Source organism: Sylvia atricapilla, chromosome 20 (genome assembly GCF_009819655.1).
Source record: "Sylvia atricapilla isolate bSylAtr1 chromosome 20, bSylAtr1.pri, whole genome shotgun sequence".
Taxonomy (NCBI): domain Eukaryota; kingdom Metazoa; phylum Chordata; class Aves; order Passeriformes; family Sylviidae; genus Sylvia; species Sylvia atricapilla.
The window spans coordinates 6,004,919-6,030,400 of NC_089159.1; the positions used below are offsets into that span (position 1 = coordinate 6,004,919).

Sequence of the window (25,482 nt, forward strand, 5' to 3'; positions counted from 1 at the left end):
AATCTTCCATTTGCTGACATCAAGTGGGCAGAAGGCTCAGCACCATCAATTTGGATGTTCAGAACTGAAGTGTTACAACCTGCCAGTTACACTGACATTAATAATAAATTATTGGGGAGTTTTGGCCTCAAATGCTGGGTTTTCACTCATTTAAGCATCTCCAAGTTCCCGAGATTCCCCCTAACTCCTGAACTTTGCAGCAGATTTTGAATTCAAGTTTGAGATCACAATCAGAAAGAGCAAGCCTGCAAACAGGCTACAGATGCAACTGCATTTGCTGCTCTGGCTGTGAGAGTATTTAAGGGCTGATCTCTGCAGTAATTACACTCTTGGTGTCTTGCTTAAACTCTAATTACCACACTAACCCCAGTGGCATTATCTGCAGTAAACACTCTGTGATCTGGGTACATTTTACAGCAAATTATGGAGTGCCCAGTGTGTTTATTAAAAATGTGTTGCAGAATGCAAAGTCATTCCTTAATGCAGTAAAGTGACAAAACACAGGGTTTAAAAAAATATTTTAATGTACATGTCATAATACTTCGTTACCACTTTGTAACAGACAGAAAAACGTTGTGTTACACAAAATCCTCCAGCTCAGGTGTTTTGTTGGAGTCCTTCTGCCTCAGGGATGTTCCCAGCAGCACCACCTGGAACACAGGAGAGCAGGGTCAGGTAACCAGCCTTAATCGTCATTAGTGCATCTGTTAATGAGTGAGATATCATCAGAAAACCTTTTTCTCACCACCAGTCAATCTGCCGGTAATTCCAGCAAGTTTGGGTTAGTTTCATCACATGATATCACAGGGAAATGGACACATTTGTGACAGAATCAAGACCTTTTAATTCTTTGTCTACAGTGCAGAAACAGCTGCTCTTACACATTTACTGCCTGTATTTTAGTCCAAGTATTTTTTTTTTGGCCTAGAACTTAATTAATTATACATTTAGAGGAGAAAAAAGCCACCAAGTTCATCTAAAAGCCCAGTAAGTATTAAACTCACCCAGCAGATTGTCCTGCTCTGCTGTCCCAGTGCCCTCCACAGGACGTGTGAAGAGCTGTCACATCAGTGGGTGCACATCAACAACCTGCAGGCTCCACCTAAATATGCCAGGAAATAAATATCAGACTTAAAAAATTATGGAGCACAGATGAAGTGAAAATACACATCCCAAACTCCTCGTGCCCTACAAACCTCATTCTAAATTTACATTTCCCCGGTACAGGATTCTGTACAGTGCACTGAAACCCCTCACTCACCTTCACCTCAGGGCCACCTGCTGCCATCCCGTGGTGTCACATCCAGCTGGAAATCCCAGGCCCTGCAGGGGAAGTGGGACAGAGGGACACGAAGGTGAGATGCCTGCAGGGAGAAAAAAGCTGCCTGGGGGGTTCCAGAGGATGAATGTCGAGGTTTGAGCCCGTGTGTAGCTGCATTTCAGACCAGAACCAGGGTATCGTCAGTTCTCGCATCTGACGGCACTTCCTATTCAGGGTTATCATCATCAACAGCCGCTAATTACCTCCTCTAATTAATCAGTCACTCAAAACACTAGCTTTTGTCTCAAACAGTTGTATAATTTCCCCCCGTGTATGAAGCACTAACTCTTCATCTGCATGGACACAGAATGTTTTATTATTTTTTTTTTTACTCAAGATGTATTTTAACAGGTTATTCTTGACTTGTAAATGCCTGGAACCTCTTTAACAACTTTGCACACCTTAATATATACATAAAAAACTTTAACTTACTTTTTACTTCAAGCCATCTTTCTGCTGTAGGAATAAAAGCAAGAGAAGTGTTACTAGAATACTCTTCAGCATTATAAAGCAGGTTTAAACAGGGCAAAACAAGAACAAATCCAGACCCTCATGATTAACTTTGTGCTTCCACCCACTGTGCTTATATTAATATGAATCATTGAAATAATTATATCTGATATTAGTAGATATTAGATCAGAACTTTAAATATTAGTAGTCAGCAATCCTCTCTAAATAATTTCAATCAGGAAACTGAGAATTACAAAAATTTAAAGTAGTATAAAAATGCAGCTCGCAGAACTACATTTACCAACAAGGCAATTTTTAAATTGAAATTGCGAACACCCCAATGTTCGCTGTGGGTGTGACTTTTAATGACACAGAACGGGTCTGGCACATCGAAAAATTAAAATAAGAGACCTGATTGCTGAAACTGCACCATAAAAATCGAAAAAATCTAAAGAAGAGACCTAATTGCTGAAACAGCGCCATAACAATCGAAAATCTTAAGACGAGACCCGATTGCTGCAACAGCGCCATAAAACTCGACGGACGGCGCCGGATGCCGAGCGCTGCCCACAGCAGCGATACCCGCCCTCACGGAGCCCCTCCCGACTCACCGGGGCGGCCTTTCCGCAGCCCTGCCGGCGGGGTCGTGGTGCCGATGCCGCCTCCATGGTGGCCTGAGGGGACAAGGGCCGTGAGGGGACAACGGCCGTGAGGGGACAATGGCCGTGAGGGAAAAGGGCCGTGAGGGACAAGGGTCGTGAGGGGACAAGGGCCGTGAGGGGACAAGGGCCGTGAGGGGACAACGGCCGTGAGGGGCCAAGGGCCGTGAGGGGCCAAGGGCCGTGAGGGGACAAGGGCCGTGAGGGGACAAGGGCCGTGAGGGGCCAAGGGCCGTGAGGGGCCAAGGGCCGTGAGGGGCCAAGGGCCGTGAGGGGACAAGGGCCGTGAGGGGACAAGGGCCGTGAGGCGCCACGCGCGGCTCCCCCCTTCCCCTGCAATGGCGCGGCCCAGGCAGGCCCGGCGGCCGCTGCCACTGCCGAGCTGGGGCTGAGCGCTCCACCTCGCTCAGTGGCCCGGGCCATGTGCTCGGCAAACCGGGCCTGCCGCTCCCCTACCGCCCGCCCTGCAGGCCCCGAGCCCGGCCCCGAGCGCCGCTCCGCTGCGCTCACCTCACCGCCTCCAAGGGCACACGAGGAAAAGGACGGCACGCCTTCGCCGGCCGGTTATAAAGAGTCGGGCGGTACCACCCCGCGGCGGGGCCGGGCGCTGCCATTGCTCCGCAGCCGGGGGGGGCCAGGCTTCAGTTCCTCCCGTGAGGGGCCGCGGCGGGCGGAGCTCACAGCCCGGCCCCGAAACCAGCTTTAGGCGCTGCTGGAAATGCGTACTATTTATAAATACTATCGTAAATGCGCTGTTATAAATGCATAGTTGGATTTTCGCAAATATTAACATGGCTACTCTATGTATAATTATACTGTGTTATGTTTTATTACTAAGAGTTTAGAAGGGTAATGAATGTGTATTTTCTGGCTTTTTTTTCTTCTTTATAAGGTCTAAAGCACCAAGCCAGAAGTTATGGGAGGAGGCGTCACCTTGTGACCCTTCATTAAAAACCTGTTAACTTTCTGTTTTCTCATCCAAATGAAAAGAAGCAGAAGAAAATTTACACTCACGTAACCAGACTGAGTGGAGCCACCCACTAAATAAATCCATTAGATAAATTGATCGGGAATACTTAAAACTGATCGAAAGAAGACTGTTTGATTAACATCTGTTGCATATTCAACACCGCTCTCCTTAAAGAAAGAAGTCCTAAAAGGGTGAGGTGGGCTATGGGCTGACCTTGTGCCAAGCCTTATTCTTGCTTATTCTGTCTCCTAATTTGTCTATTTTCTTGATTTTTTAAATTAAACTTATAAATTTTTAAAAGGAGAGTGGAACTCGTTTTTCACACACCTTTTCCAAGACTTCCTACACGAAGGACTAGTGTGGTGCTGTAGTAAATCACCTAAAATTCAGTTTATTCCTCTGAGGCACAGATCCTCCAGCAAGAGCCAAACCAAACATTCTTTTTTTTTGCAATTTTCAGCACAAACACAGTGAAACACACAGCTCTTGTCTCCCTATCAAACATCAATTTCTGCATCAAAGTCTTGTAGGTGATGATAGCTGGGAGAGCAGTAAAAAAAAAATAAAAATAAATCAAGAACGCATAAGCTAAGGACTGCACAAAGAGAACACAAAGAGAAAGGGACTCGGAACAAAAATCTCTTTGCAATCTCTCGATCAAATATATGGAAGTTAAAATGTTGAGAACAAACCATTGACTTGGAATCCCAAGTTCATTTCTGATTCCCAAATCCCAGCACTTCTTGCTCAGATAACTAAGGAAGCCCAAAGCTTCAAAGAAACAATTTGGCCCAAAAGCCCAAAGAAACAATTCTTGATACCAGCACTCTTTGAGGCTTCTCTATACACCATAAAAAAGCAGAACCAGGCACACTCAATTACAAAACCCTCTCTACGAACAATAAACCTCGATTTTTCTGGCAGGCAAGCTCCTGTGGGCTCAGTATCACACATAACCCCCCAAAACCATAAAGCCACAGTCCTGACCTGTGGGGGAATTTTTAAGTTGTATTTCTGACAACCTGGAAAGCAGAAGCAGAGTTAAAGGTGCCTTTTCCTGAAACACAGGCCTGTGCTTGATTTCACACATCTTTTAGATCAGCTAAAGAGATCCTCTATTCCCATTAATTTATCCTTCAACAGGCTTAAATGAGGAATACTGACATGGAAACACCACCCAAGAGTTCCCAATAATCCAGGAGCTTTGGTGGTTGATTCAGGAAAAGAAAAGTTCCCAATGGCTTCAAAGCAGTGACACAACACAAAGGTTTTACTGGCAAAAAGACACGGGTTAAATAAATTTTATCAGGATCTGGAGAGGGGGTGTGATTCTCTGGGAAAACCTGGGGAGAGGGTATCAGTGAAAGCACACGTGTAAAATGAGTTATTACAGTGATCAGACATTGCAGGCGTTTCTCTCAACAGTACTTTTATGAGACATTTATATATTCAATAATTAAATATAAAATCAAGGATGAGTGTCACAAAACAAGGAAAGAGTAAGGCTTGAAGCCTGGCCAGCCCCCAGATTGCCCCTCCAGTCACTGTGCCTGTCATTTGACCTTTCATTTTACATGCTGCTATCCTCACACATCATAAAGCATAAAAAAAAGGTTAATTTTGCAGATTCCTTGCTGAAACCTCAAACCTACTTCAACTTAGTACAAAAATGGGGGGAAAAAAAAGAAAAAAAAATTTGCTTGTTAAAAAGCAGAAATGGGAAGAGAAGTTCACAGGTACTTTGGACTGAGAGAACCAAGGAACAGGGACAATGCAAACAGATTTCAGACTATTAAAATGGTTTTGCTACCTGTTGTTTACCTGAATGTGATGTGCTGCATTATTCCTCACTCAGAATTACTGGCAACATGAAAAAAAAATAAAATAGCAGTTGCACACTGATCAAACCCTTGTCCTACCCAGGGAGGGGTGAAAATGTGCAGGTAAAAAAGCTGAATGGAACAATCACCCATGTCCACATCCACGTGTACTATACAGGAAGAACACCCAAAATATTGACAGGAGACTGTGATCCTAAAGTTTTCCTTTTCTCTTTCACTTCTACTGTAGATGGAAAACACCACTAGAGTTTTCACTGTGGCCAACAGCAAGATTCTCACAAATATAAAAATGCTTTTCCAAGCTGTTGGATTGCTTCAGGACATAATCCAGGTGGAATGAAAGGAATATAACGTCTCCTCATGGAACAACAGCAAAAAGAAAAAAAAAAAAAAAAAAACAACAAACCAAAACCCCAAACTCTCAGGGTTTTACAGAATTGTCAAACATCCAACTTGGCAGTCCTGAACAGCTCAATCCCTGCTACAGCAGAATGTGGCATCACCAAAACAAATGAGGATTCCTTGGATTCTGGTGCTGCCACTGGGATAACTACATGGCATTTAAATGTATTAAAATGTGTAACTTGGGTTTACATTCAGTGTGTTGGAGGAAGGGAATGTGATAATCAATCCCTTCATGCTTTATCCTTGCTGGCTGCCCACCCAGGAAGCTTTATTGTTATTACTTCAAGATGAAAGGAAAGGTGCTGGTAAGAGCCAGAAGGGCAAGGCAATGATGTGGATAATGAAACGCCCTGTTCTTTGGATGAAGAGTGTAAAACATTTCATTAAAAGCCTCCATGATGAAAATATCAACAACAGAAAAGGTCTCCTTAAAAATACAGAGCATTTCTGCCTCATCTTTTAAGTTCAAAGCTCGGGGGAGAAAATGTTTTGCTACAATTCACTACAGGTTTGCTGTCATAAACAGAGAAGACAATGCCCTACAGAGCACAGGGCCAGCCACGGACTCCAGACAAACGTCTTTGCTTTATGTTTCAAGTGGTTTATGCCTCTCTTGTTGTAGAAAAGGAACAGAGACACTTCTGGAACCTTCACTGCAGAGTCTTTGCCAGTGTCCAGCTTTTGGGCAGAGGGGATCCTGCCACGCTGCAGAGTCACCACCTGGAGGGTGGGGCTGCAGAGGCAGTCATGATTCAGAGTCTGAGCCAGAGCTGCTTTCCCGGCTGATCTCGATTTGTAGGGAGGGTAAATGATCCAAGCGACTCTTTTTTTGCCTGGATTGTTCTTTTTCCTTTATGAGAGCACCCCAAACCCTCTGGAGCTCAGAGTCATCTTCCTCTGGAGATGCCACAGAGTTTTCAGCTTTCTCTGGAGTCTTTTCTTGTGTCTTTGGAGCAGACCCCAATCTGGTCCATAAATTACCTAAGCAGATGAAAAACAAACATTTTAAAAAACCCCAAAACAGACAGGACTGAGAGGAAGAAGTCAAGGAACCAATTCTTAAACCTTAAACTCACTGCAACTCTTCAAACCCTTCATACTCCTCCCACCTTAATATTTGGCATGGAACTGATTATGCTTTCAAGAGTAATTGCAATTAGGCTGCAGGAGGCTCAGGGCAGCCTTCTTCACTGTTCCCCATTTGCAAAGAATGTTGAATTCACACCTGAAGTGCCCCTGCATTCCTGACACTTGTTCTGGTGCCCATGGTTTGAAAGCAGTCCTTGATCTTCAGCACACATCCATAAAAATCCTGCCCCCAAACCCCCCCAGCTCCTCCCTTCATGTATTTAGATTTCAAAGCTCTGAACGTACATTTGCTAATTTATCCTGAATTTTGTTCAATTTTACCCCTTCACGGCTTTCTGCTAGAATTTATCTTCGACTCCAAAACCAAAGGAAGTGCAGCAGAGCATTTTCTGCACAGCACTAACCTGATTTCTTCTCTCTGGTGTCAGAGTAGAGGCCTTTTACATCTTGTTTGGGGATTCCCAGCCTGCTGTGCACATCTGAGATTGGCTCTCGACGAGGAGCACAGGTACTGCTTGGAGCTTTGATTTCTGGGGAGTGTGGCCTTTTTCCCAATCTCTGCCTCACATCTGGGGATAGTTTCAGTGATAAAATTACAAAAAAAAACCCAAAAAAACCCAAAAAAACCCACAAACGACCAAAAAAACCCAACAAACCCAAACAAAAAATATCTATATATATATCTGTATCTATCCTATTGTGTTTACTCTACCTCTGCCAGCTCAGCTTATGATCATTCATTATTGAAAACTAAACAGATTCTCTGTTTTTATCTTTTCCTTAGTTCTATTCATTTAAGTATTTAATACTCAGATTTCCTGGCAATTTCTGCAATACAATTTAGCCAGATTTCGTTTCAGATTTGGCCATAAATTTGACATTTCGTGTTTTCACGCTGTGCTCTGTCCAAAAGATAAAAACCTAAGTTATCCCATGGCCTGCTGCTTTTCTGGTGTAGCAGCAGTGTGTAAATATCCAGCCGGAGATAAAATTCCAGGAAAACTGGTCTGCCTTCAACAATTCTTTTCAGGTAAGAGATACCAAGCAGTGGTAGAATTCTAAATCAAGGTATCTGGCAGAATAAAATAAAAAGAATACTAAAGATATTAATACTTAACCCTTGATGTGAATTTTGTATTCTGAAGTTTGCCTGGCTTAGCTGGATGTTCCCAATTGTTCAGGGGGTCCAGACAAAAATAGGCAAAGGAGATTTTATGACCATGTGTCAACTTGTCAGAGGGCCAAAATGGGCAGGAGGGGTAACATATGCAAACACAATTTTGACATTTCATTGATACAAAAAGGTATTTTTCACTTATCAGTCAGATAACATTATACATATGTCAGAAGCAGCTAAAATAATACATGTTTAAGTCAAAGAAATACGTTATTTAAGCTCAGAAATAAATCCTGCCAAATGCTAAAACACCCATCTTCATGTAATACACATTTTTTACGTAGATTTTTAAGTGTAGTCAGTGTTTTATGCTTGATTTTGTGCATGACCTTCCCTGTGTGCTGCTTCTCAGCTGTAGAGAATCTCTGCCTCAAGGAAGGAGGAAATCAAAAAGGACAAAGTGGGGGAAATTGGCACAGGCAAAGAAAATGGATGGACATAAACACCACTAAAAAAGCTTTCACTAAAGTGGACTCGATTTTTTCCCCAAAGCCATTCCCAACTCAATCTCTTAGTGAGGACAAACTGTGTGAGTGCAGGGTTTATCCGCAGTGGAGCACAGGTGTGAAATAAATACATTTCATGACAATTCTGCCCAGCAATGAGTGATAAAATTACCTGATTTGACAGTGCTGTTTGGCTGCCTTGGCCCAGAGTTATTCTGTCGTTTCTCTTCCAACAGGAGCCTCACATCTGCAACTTTCTCCAAGGATCCTTTGCTGCCAATCCTGTTTTTGATGTTGCTGGTGGCTATGCTGTCTGCTCGCATGGAATTCCTAAAAAAAAAAAAATCATAGGTTTGATGTCCTCTAAATAAAATTCAATCTAATATAGTTCTTACGTCTTTTTATATGGAAAATTACAGCACAGAAATTAATAATGTATTTCTCAGCTGAGAAGTAGTAAAAACAATGCTTAGCTGTTCAAGCCAGAATCCTGAATGTAACAATAATTCATGAATACCTCAGTATCCATTTCAAGGCAGTGAACTGTTGACATTATAATGAGTATTACCACCCTACTGAAGGGACACATGTAAAAATTATTCTATTAATCTACAATATATACAACTTTGGTTAGTGAGCCCACAATAAACAGAAATTCCTTTTTATCATCAGCAATTGAAGGTTATTTTTCTTTCTGAGATAAGGAGCAAGGCTCAAAGACAAAACAGAAAGAGGAGTTCTTCTCCATTAATTGAAGTTGTTTGCAGAAATTTCTCTTGATTCTACTTCGAGTTTTATTATTATTAACAAACAAGAATAGAGAGATCTGCAGAAGAGGCTGTATTTAAAAAAAGTTAATTTTATTAAAAGCCTAGTTTCTGTATTTCTTGTTAGAATATCTACTACAAAATTATATCAAGAACTGAAAAACAGTTTCAAGTTAGAGCTGTGGAAGCTTGAAGACAAGTCACTAAAATCCAGAAATGCCTCTTCACTGCCGCTTTTAAAGACTAAGAAACTTTTACCTAATATTTTTCAGCTGTGACTCCACCTCATCTGCATACATGGTCATCTTCATGCTTTTCTTGGGCGAGGGGGTGGAGATCATCTTCAGCTCCAGGTCGTAGTCCATCTCATCCGAGTCAGAGGCGCTGGATCTCCTGGCGGCGCTGCGCTCCCGCGACTGCCTGAAAGCCTGCAGCTCATCCCGGTACTCCACCACCACCCTGTCATCTTCATCCATGTCCTGATCCTCCTCCTCCTCCTCTTCCTCCTCGATGGGCTCCTCGGGAACGTTCACCAAGCCTGCAGCAAAGCAAATTCATTCCCATCAATTGGATTTTAGCGTCTCTAGAAAGGACTTGGAAACGAAACCGAACGGAAAATCACCTCGCTGTAATTTATGATCTCCTCTAGATGAGTCTGTAGTTCTTTTAGTTCTCTCTTCTTAAGGAGAGAGGATATTTTGCCAAATATTTTTAGTGGAATCAATAAGTGGAATTAAACTGCCACAGGACAAAATGTCCCTGGTGTTCACTCCCTCAGAGGCCTGGCCAAGGACAAAGCTGGACAGAGTAATTAAAGTACAACTGCCTCTTGTAGAAGGTGAAAGTTCTTCCCTCCTGAGCTAAGCACAATTCCCAGGATCTTACAGGGCTTAATGTGCCAGCTGCTGGCTCTGCAAAAATCCTTTCAAGTCCTGCAAGCAGCAATGCCAAAAAGAACACAGGTGTCATTATTATGAATTCATCACAGACACTGATTTAAATAGAAACAGCTTCAATTTAGTCATCACCAGCACTCAGACATCTCTCCAGGCAGCACTACATGACCAACATAGAAAATCTTCCACGAGATTTGACACATTCGTGGCTGTATTTTTAACAGGCCAATCACACTGTACTTGTCTCATGTCAGGTTTTTACACCCATTATTTTCCTACCTTAGGCAGCAGATGAAGATATTCAAGCCCAATTAATAGAATTTTCTCATCTCTATTGTTCTACATTTAGAGATTGCTTTTTATAGACTGGGAGAATTGACTTAGCAAGTATGACAAATTGCCAAGAAGGCTGAAGAAGTCATTCACCCCTTCTTCTGGCCTTTGATACCACAGTCCCCATGCCCTAAATTTGTAAAAGGAAAAACGTCACATAAAAAGCAGCAGCTACGAGCAGAACGAAGCTTCTGCCTCAGGGAATTTCCTGTAATCTCTTAAAAACGGGATTCAGGTTTATCTTTTTGAGACGACTTCCACACATCCCATGGGATTGGTGAGGCAGCGCTCCAGATCCTGCCCAGCCCTCCATGTCCCAGTGTCCCCAGGGGGCTGTCCCAGTGACCCCAGGAGGCTGTCCCAGTGTCCCCAGAGGGCTGTCCCAGTGTCCCCAGTACCTGAGTGCCGATGTTTGTAGGGAGGAGTCAAGCCCACGTCGTCCCCAATCAGGGTCCTCTTCTTGATCACATCCCGGTGGATCCGGCGGGAATGGTACCTCCTCTTCCTGAAAAAACCACAGAGAGGATGACACCCCAGGCACAGGAGTTATGGCTCACTCTTTAGGATGAAGGATATGCAGTTATCACCTACTTTAACAGCAGACAGATTTATGTCACAGCTGGTCTGAATGGTTTGAGTATAAACTTTCTTTTGATGAGAAAATTCCTTGTAATTCACACTCACATTGCAAAAATATTATTTACACTGAAGCATCTACATAAACTAAATAGAAAATCCACAAATTAAAACAGTTTTAGATTAGCTTGTCTAATTACTTGCAATGTTCCAATTCCTCTGTCCAACACTCACCAAGAATTGCTAAGGATTCCTTTCATGCCTCCATAATTTGGATTGCCATATTTCATGTAATACTGGCTTCTCCTTGCAGCTCCCAGCTCCTTTTTGTCATCTACAAAAAACATAAATTAGTGGAATTTTCCCACTTGCAATGTAATTTAAAGAACAGCATAAAAACAAATAACCATCCAAAGACAGAGAGTGAGACTGTGAGACAGAGAGTGTGTCTTAAAATCAGAATTACTTCACCCTCCCCTATGAAGGATTCAATTTTGCTTACGCCTCTGGAATTTCTCCTACCACCACAGCTTTATTTGTGTCTAGAAATTTAATTCCAAGGAGACTGGGTTTCTACAGATCAGCTTAACAGGGCATTACATCCCTCTGTCATTGCTGCAGTTTCCACTCACCTTCCTCATCACCTTTTCTTAATCAATGTGCCACTTCCTGCATGGCCCAGAAATTATATGGATTTTCATTTTATTCATAAATAAAATGAGTGTTTAGCAATAATTTTTACTAATCCAAATGATCTCCATCTCAAATGATATCCATATGCATAAAATGTGGAATTTACTTCTGGAAAAAGACATCATAAAACTTATTCCATGGAAGTGGGAAGAATGCCCTGACCCTAAGGAACAACAACTTTCATACAACTTGAACTGGATATAACTGACACAAGAAAATGCAGATTTATGGCAAAATCTTAACACCTAACAATAAGCAAAAAAAATATAAAAAAATAATACTTTTAACTAAGAAGTAGGTACATTCTGTCATTAATTAGTGAACAAATCAAACTACAAGAAGCAGTGAGTTCAGGGTGCTTGTTCAGGGGGTCGTTTACCTTTGGTGGCAAATCTCATGAACAGCTTGTTTCCTTTAGCCAGTTTATTGGCAGGGCGAAGGTCATTACGCAGGAGAGAATCCTCTTCTACTTGGGAGAGGGCATCCAACTTTGGGGACAAAAAAAGGTATTTTGGACTCAAAAATCAAATGACTGTTGAACAAAAATGGGTTGCTTACAGAGAAGCAATCAAGTGATTATGAATAAAGTCACTTTTCAAATGATGTTCAAATGAACTGTGCTTTTTTTTTCCTTGACAAGCTGATGTTAATTTTTAATGTAAATTGCCCTGAAAATTTAAAATACATCCTTCTCTTGCTCCATAACATTAACTCAGGTTATTAAATCCAGTAATTGTCAAATAACTCCATATTACTGACTGAAATACAGAAAGTAAATAGCACAACTAGGACACTGAAAAGTATTTTTTCCCTGTTTCATATCTGAATGATTTTATTAACAGGTTCTTGTGCCCTCACACAATGATCAAAACCCTTTCTTTTTCGTTTATAGCTGCTTTATAGAAACTCAAATTCAGATTTCCATGATGTAGGAGTGTTCCCTGAGCCATTCCTAAAGGAAATCCTAATCACACCTATTATACCCTCAGCCAGTGAAGATTAAATTGCTGCCAGGACATCACTGTGTGTGCTGATTCCCACAGATCCATGGGCAGCCTAAATCCCATTGGGCTCTAAGCACTTTCCCTGCTGAAAGGTCACTGCCTTCCATTACTGTTCTTTCATTGCCTCCTCTCAGCAGAAAAGAGAAGCCAGGCTCATTCTTAAACTCTCAAAAATCTATTTTCACAAAGCACTTTACACTGGGATTATTACCACCCGCACTCCCTCTCACTCCCCACCTAATTTATTTTGATAATTAAATTGTGGATTGCAAATAGAAACCTAAAATGCTGCGAAAACTTCACAGCAGAGTTTCCACTTCCCCTCTGTACTGACCTCCACGTCACTGGGATTGTCATCCTCCACTTCACCTTCTTCTGTCTCCTCTTCAGAGCTTTCCTCCTGTTTTTCTAAGGAAAATAATTGGGGGGGGGAACAAAACAAAAAACAAAACCAAGTTCCATTTTAGTGTGTCAGCCTCATTTGATTTATGATCACCTACATTGTCTGAGATCTGCCTGAAGGTGTTTTCCTTTCTCCTGAGCAGCCTAAGGAATAATCAAAGCAGTGGATGCCTATGGAAAAGTGGAGCACAGTGAAATTCAGAGCCCTGTGCCTGCAGCAGCACATGTGCATCATTAATTTAATTCTTTGAAAGCAAATGAAAGTGCACTGCCTGTCAGGATTTAGTGTGTTCAAAATCAGAGATCAGCAAGGCCAAGGCACTAAAGGCACATAAAAGCCTTTCCTTCCATCTCCCTTTCAAATGCCTAAAAATACCCAATATTAACAGTGTAAAACAGGTTATTAATCAAAAGCTTAGAGAGAGCAGTGAAAAGCAAAAAACAACCTTAATGACTTAATTTTGGTGTGAAGTAACTAAAAAAGAAGCGCATGCTTCCAAAACTGCTAAAATTGTGAGCTGCTTTGATGTTTCAGTTCTTTTTAGCTCAGTGTAAGAAAATTCATGCTGATTTTTTCTCCAAAGTCCTCAAGAAATAAAATATTGTAAAGAAGTAATGACTATGGACAGCTATGAATTGTGATATGCCAATAATTTGCAAAGATCTCAAAGTACTTCATAGGCCTAAGATTAAAAAAACTTCTCTTTTATATTTCAGAGTTCCTTATCTTAAATCTCATCCAACAAAACACTTAAAAACTTAAAATAGAGAGTGGCAGCTGTTCAAAAATATTACTGAGTGAAAACAATAAAGAATAATTAACCAAACTGAAACCAAAGAGAGTATTTAAGTAAACAAATTACCCAAATTCAAACCAGAATAATTAAGTTCCATCAGGGAGAGCATTCATGCATTTTTCTCCCTCACAAATTAGAAGTTTCTCATAGCACAGACCAATCTTTTGCTTCCCTAAATGTCTAAACAGCCCTGAAATTCCCATCTAAAAAAAGGAACGTAACCAAGCCAGATGACTCCAGGGTATCTGTATGGATCTCACACCTTAAGATGTAATTGAACAGCATGTACTTTCTCTAATATCCCACTTTTCCAGAGGAACAGGAGTAATTTCAGATGACAGTTCTTGTTTTTAGATGGAGTATAATGATAAAATAATGTGCAATTCATAGCAAGCAGGATTAAATATATATGTTTATGCTCCATTTGAGCAATGTCCCTAATCTCCAAAAATTTCATAACAAGTCTTACTTGAAGCTTTATCAACATTTGGCCAAAACTAATGTCATGTGGATGGCTGAGGAGCCACTGCTTTGTGGAGAAAAGGAGCAGGAAAACGGGGTGAATTAGAAGAATCCATGTTTAACAAACTCTTAAACACCGAATTTCCCAGAAAGGCTTTTGGAAGCACTGCAGCTATCTAACTGAGAGAGACTGGCCACTTGCATTTAGGTCATATACAGCATTTTGAAGCAAAATCTATGAAAAATTTAGTAAATATAATGTTTTTTTGCTCTATATTCCTGTGATAGAGCACCTTCACAACCACAGCACTCACAACAGCCTAAGAGCAAAACTGCCCTCAGGTAGCAAAATGCTGCTTTTGAACTTCCCCACATAAAAGGAAAATAAATTTACAACCAAAGCAGTCAGGTACCAGACTGATCACGACACTGGAGATGTACTTTTGCTGCTCTGCTCTTTTATAACCAACCTTTTAATACCTTCTTTCTTAAAAGGCTAACAGCCAAATTTAGAGCTGATACACACCCCTGGTGAAGTGATGCACTGTCACGCAGTGCTGTGAGGGATACACTTGGAAGGCTGGTGGTGCATCAAAAAGGGGAATTAGCTGTGGTATTTCAAAAATAGGCCACTTTCTCTCACACCTGCTTTTTTGCTTTGCCTGCCTTTGTAGGCACATCACACAGAGCTATTTCTGTGCCACATGTCCCACTATAAATACCAGCTCTCAGTATCACCCTCATCTAACACGTTTAGTATCGACTGAATTACTGCTTTTGGTCTAGCTCCAACCCACCTTTTAAGAAGCAGCTTCTTCAAAAGGTTTCCAAGATGAAAGCCTTTTTTAAAGTGGCAGAATACATTTACCTGCAACTATATGATAGAAGCTCCTTCAGTAATTTAGGTTATGCAATACCCCAGCACAAGTTTAAAGTTTCATTGATTTAATGAGATGATGGCTGTATTTGCATATCTCAATCTACCTTTCTTGGTTTTTTCTGCTGTCTTCTCCTTATTGTTTTCTCTGCTCTTTGTTTTCTCCTGATCAGGCAGGGAGCTCATATTTATTAGAGCCCGTGTTGCTGTCACTTCATCAAGCCAGACCACATTACCTGGGACAAACAGAAACACAAAACCCAAGTGGAGCTGGTGTCATCAAGCAGTCACATCTCCTCTGCCTTGCTGGAAGGAAATTAATGATCAAAAAATTCAGAAATTGCAGAAAAGCCATCAGATCTCTTGCAGGGAAAGTCATATTCTTTAACACACCTGATAAGCTGGAGGATACACATTTTTCAGCTTATTACAAAACACAAGAGCTGATCAAAAACCCCAAAATCACTGAAATGCACAACCACAGATTTGAGAGGCTTCCTGAAAACAGCAAATCAGGGCACTGGATCGGGGTCAGTGGATCCATGTGTTCCCACACAAATGTGCTAAAGGGAGCAGCAGGGGGCAGGAATGAAGCCTGGATCTTCTTCCCCTTTGGCAATTTAGCAGAACCTTGGACTTTACTGACAATTCTGTTAATCTTTTTCAAAAAGCAGGAAAATAGGGGGAAATAGGAGAGCGCTGAAGCACTTTGCACAGATTCTAGAGTACACAGGTTCACAATACCATTGAGGATGTGCCTTAAGTGTCAGCAGATGGTACTGAAATATAATTTAGTAGGCCAATTAAAAGCATTTCATGGATGCTGAAATTGAAAGAGCTAAAACTGCTTAGAAACAGGATTTGAACAAAAGCTTTCTGCATTTGGTACAAATGCAGCAACAAATGTCTCTGTTCTGCTGTTAAGCAGAGTGAATTCAGATATTAAGAAAACTGCACAGGGACCCAAAATAAGAGAACCTCTCTTAAATTACTCAGACAAGAATTACAAGGTGAAGAACACCCAGATATTAACTTCAATGACTGGTTAATAAATCTACATTTTTTTTTTCAGTCTGCCTCATCTTCCCATCTCCAAATTTCCAAAAGCTTCACCATTTCACGTTAATCAGTCTGAAACACAGAACACTAAACCCACCCTTGCACTACATCACCTTAGGATGTAATTCAAATGAGAATACTGAAGTTTTTTCCATTATGCAAATCTATGCTGAAAAGAAAAAGCTTTTTCTTGACATTTTCAGAGTATAGCTCAGACACAGCATGAAAATTGCCCATTAAAAATTATGAGTATTAACTACAACTGGGTGCTGTTACAACCCTGAAGCCTTAAATTTCACATGCATTTACTCGTGTGGCATTTAAGAAAACACACACTCCTAGAAATGAAGGCTGGGATAGAGTTAAGCTGTGCATTTCCACACTCATGCATCAGCACAGGTCCATCCAGCAGCTCTGTACTGTAATTATCCACCCAGGGTTCATTGGGTTTCACATTTTCTATCAGCTTGTGCAGTACTTCAAGCTGTCACATACAGTGACTTCAAGGTCACCAGAGTTCTGTAGAACACCATCTATTTTGTCTTGCACTTGAACAGAATTTGTTCAGGGTCACTCCAGAGAATGAAGCTACTGATTCTCAGCTTTTAGCCATGCTTGTTAATAAGTTTCCAGCTATCTGGAAAACCTGCACTCGCTCCTATTTTTTCTTCTATTATTTCAGGCACAAGGTTTGTAGCCCCATGACAATCTCCCAGTATTCCTGTCCCATAATCCAGCACTCAACTGTAGCAAAAAACTCTTCAACAGCCTTCAGTGTCAGTGAGGAAAACACAACTCTCCCCTTCCTTTGATCTTGCTGATCTCACTCCCCAAAACAGCCCTGACCATGTGTACCCACATTCCTTTTCCCACCTATGGAAATCACACCCAGCTGCCACCTCCTTCCACCCACCCATTTCTCCTGGAGCATGCACTACACAAATATGGCAACAAATCTCCTCCTCCACACAAAACCATCCCAACCTGCCCAACTGCACAGTTCAATCACCCTCTCTCAGATATATTATTTATGTCAAGATGGAAGCAGCATATAATTTTAGACCTTTTTATTTTTTCCCCTCAAAGATACAGCTGTGACCAGGCTTAAAAAAAAGAAGTAAGGATTACAAATAGTCTTTTTACTTACATGAGGTGTCATCCAGCCACTCGATATGGGCAGGAGGATACTCTTTGAAATAGGCAAAGATGTCCTGGGTACTCATCTCATCCACTCCACAAATGTAAATGGTGTCCAGTCTTACTTTAGGAATTGCTATAAAGAGGAAAAGACACAAAACTGGTACTTATTCCAAGCTTTCAGATTAATACCATGTGAGTTTATAAAGCAAATACTTTAAATAAACCAAAGAGCAATTAATTGAAGCATGACACAGACCATAACTTAATTAACTCTTCCACAATGCAAAACTTCAATAAATCAAGAATTAAAAGAGGTTACAGGCACTGGTAGATACAGAGACTGCACAGCAACCAAACAGCTTGAAAAACATTTTTTTTTCCCTCTTAGAACACTGCCAAAGTGCTATCATTAAGTACTAAAGAGCCAGAACAAAACAAGGCCCTGCACAAAGCACTTCCACTTGTATCACCTGATGGGGAGCTGTTCCAGGCCACAGCTTAGCAGGTCCAAGCTGCCAGCTGGAAAAAAAAAAAAGCCTTGAGAACTAACTGGGTGCCAAAAGCACCGATCTGTTGTGCACACATCTCCTGGCTTCTGTTCCAGCTTGCCGTCAGTGCAGCTTCACTGTGTGTGCAGCACAGAGTCTGATCTCCCCGTGCACAGGACACAGAGTCCCCCACGGGCACCCACACACTGCTCCAGGGTTTTTACAGATGACTCCTAAAGCAGCACTGCTCCAGAGGGTGAATCTTGGGCATGTAACACTAGTGAAGAAGGCACACAAAAAATGTTGTCTTTGTGCTGGGCTTGGTGAAACAAGGAGTGAACTGGCAAGTGTCACTTAGCTTAAAAAAATAATGACGTGCAAATGGAAAAGGTGGAAAAAACTCAAAGTGATTCCTTCTGGCAGTAATCTGGCAAAACCTCTGGGAATGCAGAAAATATTGCAGGATAAATCAAGTCAAGACACTGTGAGGAAGTAACTAAAGGGATCTTTTTTCCTGACTGCTGGATGAACTCGTACCTTTCTTCATCATGTCCCGGTCCAGGGCCACATTCCTCTGGGCCAAATTCACCTCAGCCCGAAAATGGAAGCGTTTGGCTCTTTGCTCCTTCTTCTCAATTGCTTCCTGCAAAATGCAAAACAAAGTGCATTCAAACAGGAATCAGCAGCACCCTCAATAAACTGCACTGAGGACACTTAAAATCTACCAGACAGTAACAATTTGTATTAACGATTTTATTCATTCTGGAGAGAGCTGTAGGTTTCAGAATGTAGCAGTAGTTCACCAAAATATTTCTGTGCCACAGAACAGTTTTTGTGTAGGTCCAGCAGTGGGAATCAGGATGCATGGAAAACAAGGTGTTTTGGACAACACAGACTCCATCATGGAACAGGAACATTATCTAGTCCTTACTAACAAATATTACATAAAATCTCTCTTTTAAAAGAAGCCTTTTTACCACACGCAAAATTCATCTTTGAAGATTATAGAGCTTTTTCCCTGTTTTTTTTTTTAAATATATACAAAATGTGAATTTGTTTCTCTGAGCATGAACTTAACACTTTTTAGACTGGCAACTCAGGCTCCTCTTATGTAGCTGATGAGCAACAGCCTGCCTGGAAGTTGTGCAATTTTGGGAACTGGCTGAAAACTCCTTGTTCTCCAGATTTTATTAGGAAACACTACAGGTTTCTGGATTTTTGGAACACGCACTGTGATTCATGCCAGCTGTCTGAACACCAGGCTAAGCCTTTGTGCATGTTGGGGAAGAAAGAAATGAAACGGTTCCACCTCTCCAGTGGCAAAAATGACAAAATGTTGGAGAGCCATAGCACAAAAATTACCTTGGAGGTTACATCTATTCCGGTGATGAAACTTCCAGCTTTGTTTTCATATCTCCTACTGGTGTCCTAGAACAAAGCAAAATGGTGATGAAATCTCAATGAGCACTGAAAGCAACACATTTGTTACACTGAAAAGAAGAAGAAATATTTCTACAAGAAAGAGATCCTCTTTTCCCTGATCCAAGCTACATCCCTGGACAGAGAGGCACTCTGATGAAAGTGAAAGTAAAAGCACATGAACCGAACTAAACTTCCCTCGCTGTATTTTTTCCTTCTACAGAATTTAGTTTCTATGTCAGCTGCTGCCAAGCTACTACTCTTCCAGCAATACAGGGAAAGTCATCAAACATCTTTCCCAAGTTTGGGGTTGGGTATAATTCCCTTGTAAAACATGAGCAGATTTAACAGTGATACCCCACTACTGAAACGTCGGTTTAAAGCTTTTAATCTCAGAAAGCGAGAACACCAAGCCACATCCACAATGAAACAAGTAACTTTTTATTCCTATCATTATTTCAACCCCAAACTCCAAATACCAAGGTGAAACACTACTATTTGGATACTGTGAGAGGGTAAAAATGGAGAATGAGGGGGGAAAAAATTTCAAGTTCCCTGTCCATCAATCAGGACTGCAGAATTCAGAAAGAGACTAAACCCCACAGCCCCTGGATCAGTGACCCTGTTCTGTGCCCTCCATTGTTTGTGTCCATAAAATGGCACCACTTCATTCTGACACCCTCAACTGGCAGAAGTCTGGAGCTGGAAGAACCCCTCTTGCTTTCTCTAGGAATAAACGTGTTCTTTACACTTGTGCTGCAATAATTACTTTGGCTAAAGGACCATTTCTAGAAGTAGGTTAGTCTCAGTTTAGAAAGACGGAAGAACGCACAAAAATCCAACCGCTTATTCTTAGTAACAGCGCCAGAGTTCCTCTAATGCTGCCAAATGGTCAGAGATAGTAGAAAAAGCAAGATAAACATGATTTTTAAAGCTGAGAAGCCCCGCTGTGTGAGGTTGACTCACGGAGCACGAGGAAGCACGGTGCTGTCTCCCAGGCCACATGTTGGGCAGGAGCACCTTGGTAGACCAGCTCATTAAAGATTACCTTCCAAAACAGCTCTCACCCAAGTTTTGAGAGCAAAAGACTACTTAGGACTTTAGAACTGTGACCTGTTTTCAGTTGTTAAGCCTAATCCTACTGAAACTTGTGCAGAAACAATCAGCGAGAGTGAAAGCGGAAAGGCTCCAGCCCCGCTCCTCAGAGCCCGCACCGCCAGCTCTGCTATCCCGCGGCCAGCCCCAGCTCCCTGCTCCAGGTATTCATTCCCTGTGTGCCCGGCAGCACACATCCCCCGCACGCTCCCCCACCCACAACACTGCACCCCAAATCCTCTTCTCCGCCGCCTCCTTTATTCCATTCCCTCCCAAGCGCATCCCGCCCGCTTCCTCAGGGCTCGCCCCCGAGTGCCCTCACATCCCCGCTCTTCCCAAGAATCTCCCCCCAAGCCCCGACGGAGCTCTCAGACACCCCCAGCCGCCGGACCCAGCCCCTCCTCGCCCTCTCGGCCTCACCGGGATGAGCTCCCGCAGCGAGCGCCTCACAGGGATGGTCTCCAGCTCTCCCTCCTCCACCTCCATGGGCTCGGGCTCGGGGCCGCTGCGCTCCGCCGCGGTGGCGGTCGCCTCCGCCTTCACCGAGATCCGCAGGCCCCGCACGGCCGCCATGGCTCCGCCGGGCCCGCCCAGCGCGGCCAGCGAGACGAGCGCGGCGCGGCACAGAGCGGCGGGGCGGCTCCGAGCGCCGAGAGCGGCCAGGAGCGCCGGGCGGGCGGAGCGCAGCGGCACCGAGCGCCGCCCGCAGCGCGGCGGGGCCCGCGGGCCCTGAGAGCCCATCGCGCCCCCCGGGAGCCCATCGCACCCCCTGGGAGCCGGGATACCGTCTGAGAGCCCATCGCACCCCCTGAGAGCCCATCGCACCCCCTGAGAGCCCATAGCACCCCCTGGGAGCCCATAGCACCCCCTGAGAGCCGGGGTATTCTCTGAGAGCCCATCGCGCCCCCTGAGGGCCCATCGCGCCCCCTGAGAGCCCATAGCACCCCCTGAGAGCCGGGATACCGTCTGAGAGCCCATCGCACCCCCTGAGAGCCGGGATACCGTCTGAGAGCCCATCGCACCCCCTGAGAGCCGGGATACCGTCTGAGAGCCCATCGCGCCCCCCGGGAGCCCATCGCACCCCCTGGGAGCCCATCGCACCCCCTGAGAGCCCATCGCGCCCCCTGAGAGCCCATCGCGCCCCCTGAGAGCCCATCGCGCCCCCTGAGAGCCCATCGCGCCCCCTGAGAGCCGGGATATCCTCTGAGAGCCCATCGCACCCCCTGAGAGCCGGGATACCGTCTGAGAGCCCATCGCGCCCCCCGGGAGCCCATCGCACCCCCTGGGAGCCCATCGCACCCCCTGGGAGCCCATCGCGCCCCCTGAGAGCCCATCGCACCCCCTGAGAGCCCATAGCACCCCCTGAGAGCCGGGATACCGTCTGAGAACCCATAGCACCCCCTGAGAGCCCATCGCACCCCCTGAGAGCCGGGGTATTCTCTGAGAGCCGGCACCCCGAGAGCCGGGGCATCCTCTGGGAGCCGGGGTATCCTCTGAGAGCCGGCACCCCGAGAGCCGGGGTATCCTCTGAGAGCCGGGTATCCTCTGGGAGCCAGAGTATTCTCTGAGAGCCAGAGTTATCCTCTGAGAGCCGGCCCCTGAGAGCCGGGATAGCGTCTGAGAGCCGGGGTGCCCTCTGAGAGCCGGGGCATCCTCTGAGAGCCGGGGCATCCTCTGGGAGCCAGAGTATTCTCTGAGAGCCAGGGTTATCCTCTGAGAGCCGGCACCCCGAGAGCTGGGGCATCCTCTGAGAGCCGGGGTATTCTCTGAGAGCCAGAGTATTCTCTGAGAGCCGGCACTCCCTGAGAGCCAGGGCACCCCCTGAGATCCCAGCGCATCTCCTGAGAGCCCATCGCACCCTCTGAGAGCCAGCGCAGCCCCCGAGACCCAGTGAGCCCCGAGCCCGGCGCAGCCCCTAAACCCAATGCACCTGGAGCCCAACACAACGCGAATCCAACGCACCTCAGAGGCCCAGCGCACCCCCAGAGCCCGGTGCACCCCCGGAGCCAAGCACAACCATCACACCACTACGAATTCCTATTGCTTCTCCAGCTGCAGGACCCTCCCCTCCAGCTTCGTCTGTTCCACTCCTCATTTCTGCATGTTACAAATAAACCCCCTCCAGTCCATCCCCTGTGACACATAACTTTCCTTCTGAACTGCTGGTACTTCCCAGGAAAATTCAAATTTAGACTTTGTCACAAAGACATTTCCCAGCTGGCAGCATCCGGCAGGATCAAGAGATCATTCTTTCCATTCCAAGACTATTTATTCTCAAGTCTTCAGGCAGAGCTCGTTTACACAACGGCTCATGTCACTGTTCACCACAAGTGCTGCATTTGGCACTGACATCCCTCTGCAGCACTGGCAGGAACTTGTGACACAGGTGACACTTCCAAGCCAGGTGTGAAACCAGGTTCCAGGGCACATGAGATGAAGAAAAGGAATAAACAGGACACAGGCACCTCCTTGCAAGCAGCTGAGCCTGAACTAATAGCAAGAGGAAACATTTCTGTGGAAGAAATGCTGTTTCTTCAGGTCTCAGAGAAAAGAAACCAAGAGATGGAACTTCTTTAGTTTTAGTTTTCCAAGTAGGACAGAGTATTGCCATGTGATCTAGACCAGCCAAACCCTTCAAGGAGCAGTTGGGACAGGGTTATGTGACACCAGGTCACCTTGCACTGCTGTCACCAGATGAACCTCGGGCTAACCCAGGTGTTTCCTGATTTTGTTTTAACATCCCTTGGATGTCACCTCGGGCAGAACATTGCTGTACTACAGCCCTCCATACTTGGCACTTTTTCAAAATTCACTCATTGCACTCAGCAAGAAGCTTTCTGCTGATTGACTGTGGCTTTAGACACATTGCCAACATTTTGGAGTTTCTTAGGAAAAAATTATCTCTGGCAAACTGGTGGGGACAATAAAATCAGGAGAGGGAAAGCAAACCTGGGTACCAGTGGGGCTTTTCCCTGCCAGGTGGGTGAATAGAATGTTTTCACAAGATTTTGTAATTCCTTTCAGGATCTTGTAACTAACAGTGAATTCTTCAGTGTTTCAAGCTGATTTAGTTTTATTCTTCTGAGACTGTGTCTTTTGTTTTTTCTCTCACTTTCCTCTCTGCAATCCGTCTGCCTGTGAAAGATCATCTGAACTCTTAAAATGTTGTTTTCAAGCTTGTAGGAAGCAGGTTTGGGCAGAAAGGTTCTGTCTTGTAGCCTTTGTGCAGCAGGGATGGCTCAAGGGTAATAAACTACTGGGGGATGCAGCGTTTAAACAGGGGAGGAAAAAGAAATTTGGGAAAGGCTACCAGTCATTATCAGAAATGCCGACTAAGGAAAGGCTTTTACAAATAATAAAGGTGAGAAAGTGACTGTAGAAGAGAAGCTGTGGATAACCTGGAAGAGATCAAGGCCAGGTTGGATGGAGCTCTCAACAACCTGCCCTAGTGGGAGGTGTCCCAGTCCAGGGCTGGGGGTTGGATATGGATGATCTACGAGGGCCCTTCCAACCTAAACTATTCCGTGATGCTATGTAATCATTCCAGGATAAAAACACCCACGGGAGCGATATAGGGCAGGAGAGTTACTGGTTTCCCAGCTTTGACCACCAGAGAGAGCTCGTGCAACAGAATTCCCGACGTGAGCGAAAACCAAAACCTGGGGGAAAACACCAATTCCAGCAGTTTTGGGATCGGCTGAAAACAGGAGATAGAGATAGGGAGGGGAAAAAAGAACAGTCTGTGGTCCCTCAAAAAAGGACACTTTTATACAGTGGTCTGGCAGGAGTCAGAAAAATGATGAATTTTGCCCTAATAAAGTCTTGGTTGATTTGTTTGTTTGTGGTCTGTGAACACCGGACAGAAAGGACACGTGTTTCTCCTGCCGATATGATTTAACTCTCCTGCCGTCCTGGGCTCTCAACAAGGATCTGCAGCTTTTCAAACCCGTGAAAAAGCCATGGAAAGTGTGTGTGCTATTCCTGCAGCTGGCCAGCAAAGCCCACACATCGCCACGGAAACTGGGACTGCCTTCCAAATGGATTAGGGCTCCCTCCTACCTCCAGAAGGTAGAGAGATGCAGAGAGAACAGCATCAGCAGAGGAAGGATGTTCATCTGTGAGGCTGAAATCAAGCCCCTGGTGTTTTCTTATGGATTTGGTGAACGACAGGCTCCCCATCTGCATGAGGGAATATTTTCTCACTAGGATATTGGGAAGGTTAGGACAGCCTTGGCTACCTGACACAATGCCAGAATCCCATCCAGGAGACAGCTACAGGGCCCTACAAAAAAGCAGGATATTGGGAGGCAGGGAGGAGCACAGCACCCTCACAGTCAGGGACAGCTGTGCTCTAACATTGTTTATGCAAGTGCTGCCACAGGGAGATGACACAGTTGAAAAAGCACATTCCTTTCTGGAAAAAAAGGCTCCCAGAACTGAGCAGAGCTGGAGCAGAATCCTACACACATTGACAGATGTTACTCTGGGATTTAAGAGATATTGGAGAACGATCTAAAAGGAGTAAATATTGAGTTGCTTCTTACAGATATAATTCTTACTTTGTGCATGCCCCCACACACACACTTCTTCTCTGGCACCAGTGGAACTTAAGCTCTTCGCTGTTGTTGCACACCTCTGTGGTAATTCAGTCAGTGAACTGCCCTGAATAAAATTAAACTTTTTATTTCACAGGGCTATTTTTAACCCAGAGCAGCTCCTTGGCCCAATTCAGTGTGTAGTCCCATGAAAAGCAACTGTGTTGGCACAGCAGAGGGGTGGGAATATGTGGCTGGCAGGGAGGATGAGGACAAAGCTGCTGGCACAGCCCTGAAGGAAAACATAGTGGGCTGCAGCCTTTAATCACAGAATAGCTTGAGCTGGAAGGGACCCACCAGGATGATCCATTCCATCTCCTGGCCCTGCACAGACACCCCAACAATCCCACCCTGAGCATCTCTGAGAGCATTGTCCAAATTCTCCTGGAGCTCCGGCAGCCTTGGGGCCATTCTCAGTCCCTGGAGAGCCTGTGCAGTGCCCCAGCACCCTCTGGGGAAGAACCTTTTCCTAATACCCAACTTACCCCTCCCCTGACCCAGCTGCTGCCCTTCCCTCGGG

At 44.4% G+C, this 25,482-nt stretch overlaps 1 protein-coding gene, 1 long non-coding RNA gene and 2 other non-coding genes across 4 annotated transcripts; all 4 read right to left on the reverse strand.

Moving 5' to 3' along the window:
• Positions 1 to 506: 506 nt before the first annotated feature.
• On the reverse strand, positions 507 to 2,498 carry LOC136370297 (uncharacterized). The gene is made up of 5 exons (XR_010745145.1): positions 2,384 to 2,498; positions 1,754 to 1,777; positions 1,262 to 1,323; positions 1,005 to 1,102; positions 507 to 650 (listed from the first exon to the last, which is right to left on the reverse strand). It is a non-coding gene; the product is annotated as an uncharacterized lncRNA (long non-coding RNA).
• LOC136370345 (small nucleolar RNA SNORD65) lies at positions 724 to 797 on the reverse strand. The gene has a single exon (XR_010745155.1). It is a non-coding gene; the product is annotated as a small nucleolar RNA SNORD65 (small nucleolar RNA).
• Positions 1,438 to 1,511, reverse strand: LOC136370341 (small nucleolar RNA SNORD49). The gene has a single exon (XR_010745151.1). It is a non-coding gene; the product is annotated as a small nucleolar RNA SNORD49 (small nucleolar RNA).
• Positions 2,499 to 5,640: 3,142 nt separating the features above from the next.
• On the reverse strand, positions 5,641 to 21,032 carry NCBP3 (nuclear cap binding subunit 3). Its single transcript, XM_066333288.1, has 13 exons — positions 20,788 to 21,032; positions 19,216 to 19,281; positions 18,391 to 18,496; positions 17,373 to 17,498; positions 15,274 to 15,402; positions 12,963 to 13,036; positions 12,004 to 12,112; positions 11,166 to 11,265; positions 10,754 to 10,860; positions 9,385 to 9,664; positions 8,532 to 8,689; positions 7,141 to 7,305; positions 5,641 to 6,628 (listed from the first exon to the last, which is right to left on the reverse strand). Exons 1-13 carry the CDS (start codon positions 20,938 to 20,940, stop codon positions 6,393 to 6,395), a joined length of 1,809 nt encoding a protein of 602 aa, XP_066189385.1. The 5' UTR covers positions 20,941 to 21,032; the 3' UTR covers positions 5,641 to 6,392.
• Between the last annotated feature and the right edge of the window lie 4,450 nt (positions 21,033 to 25,482).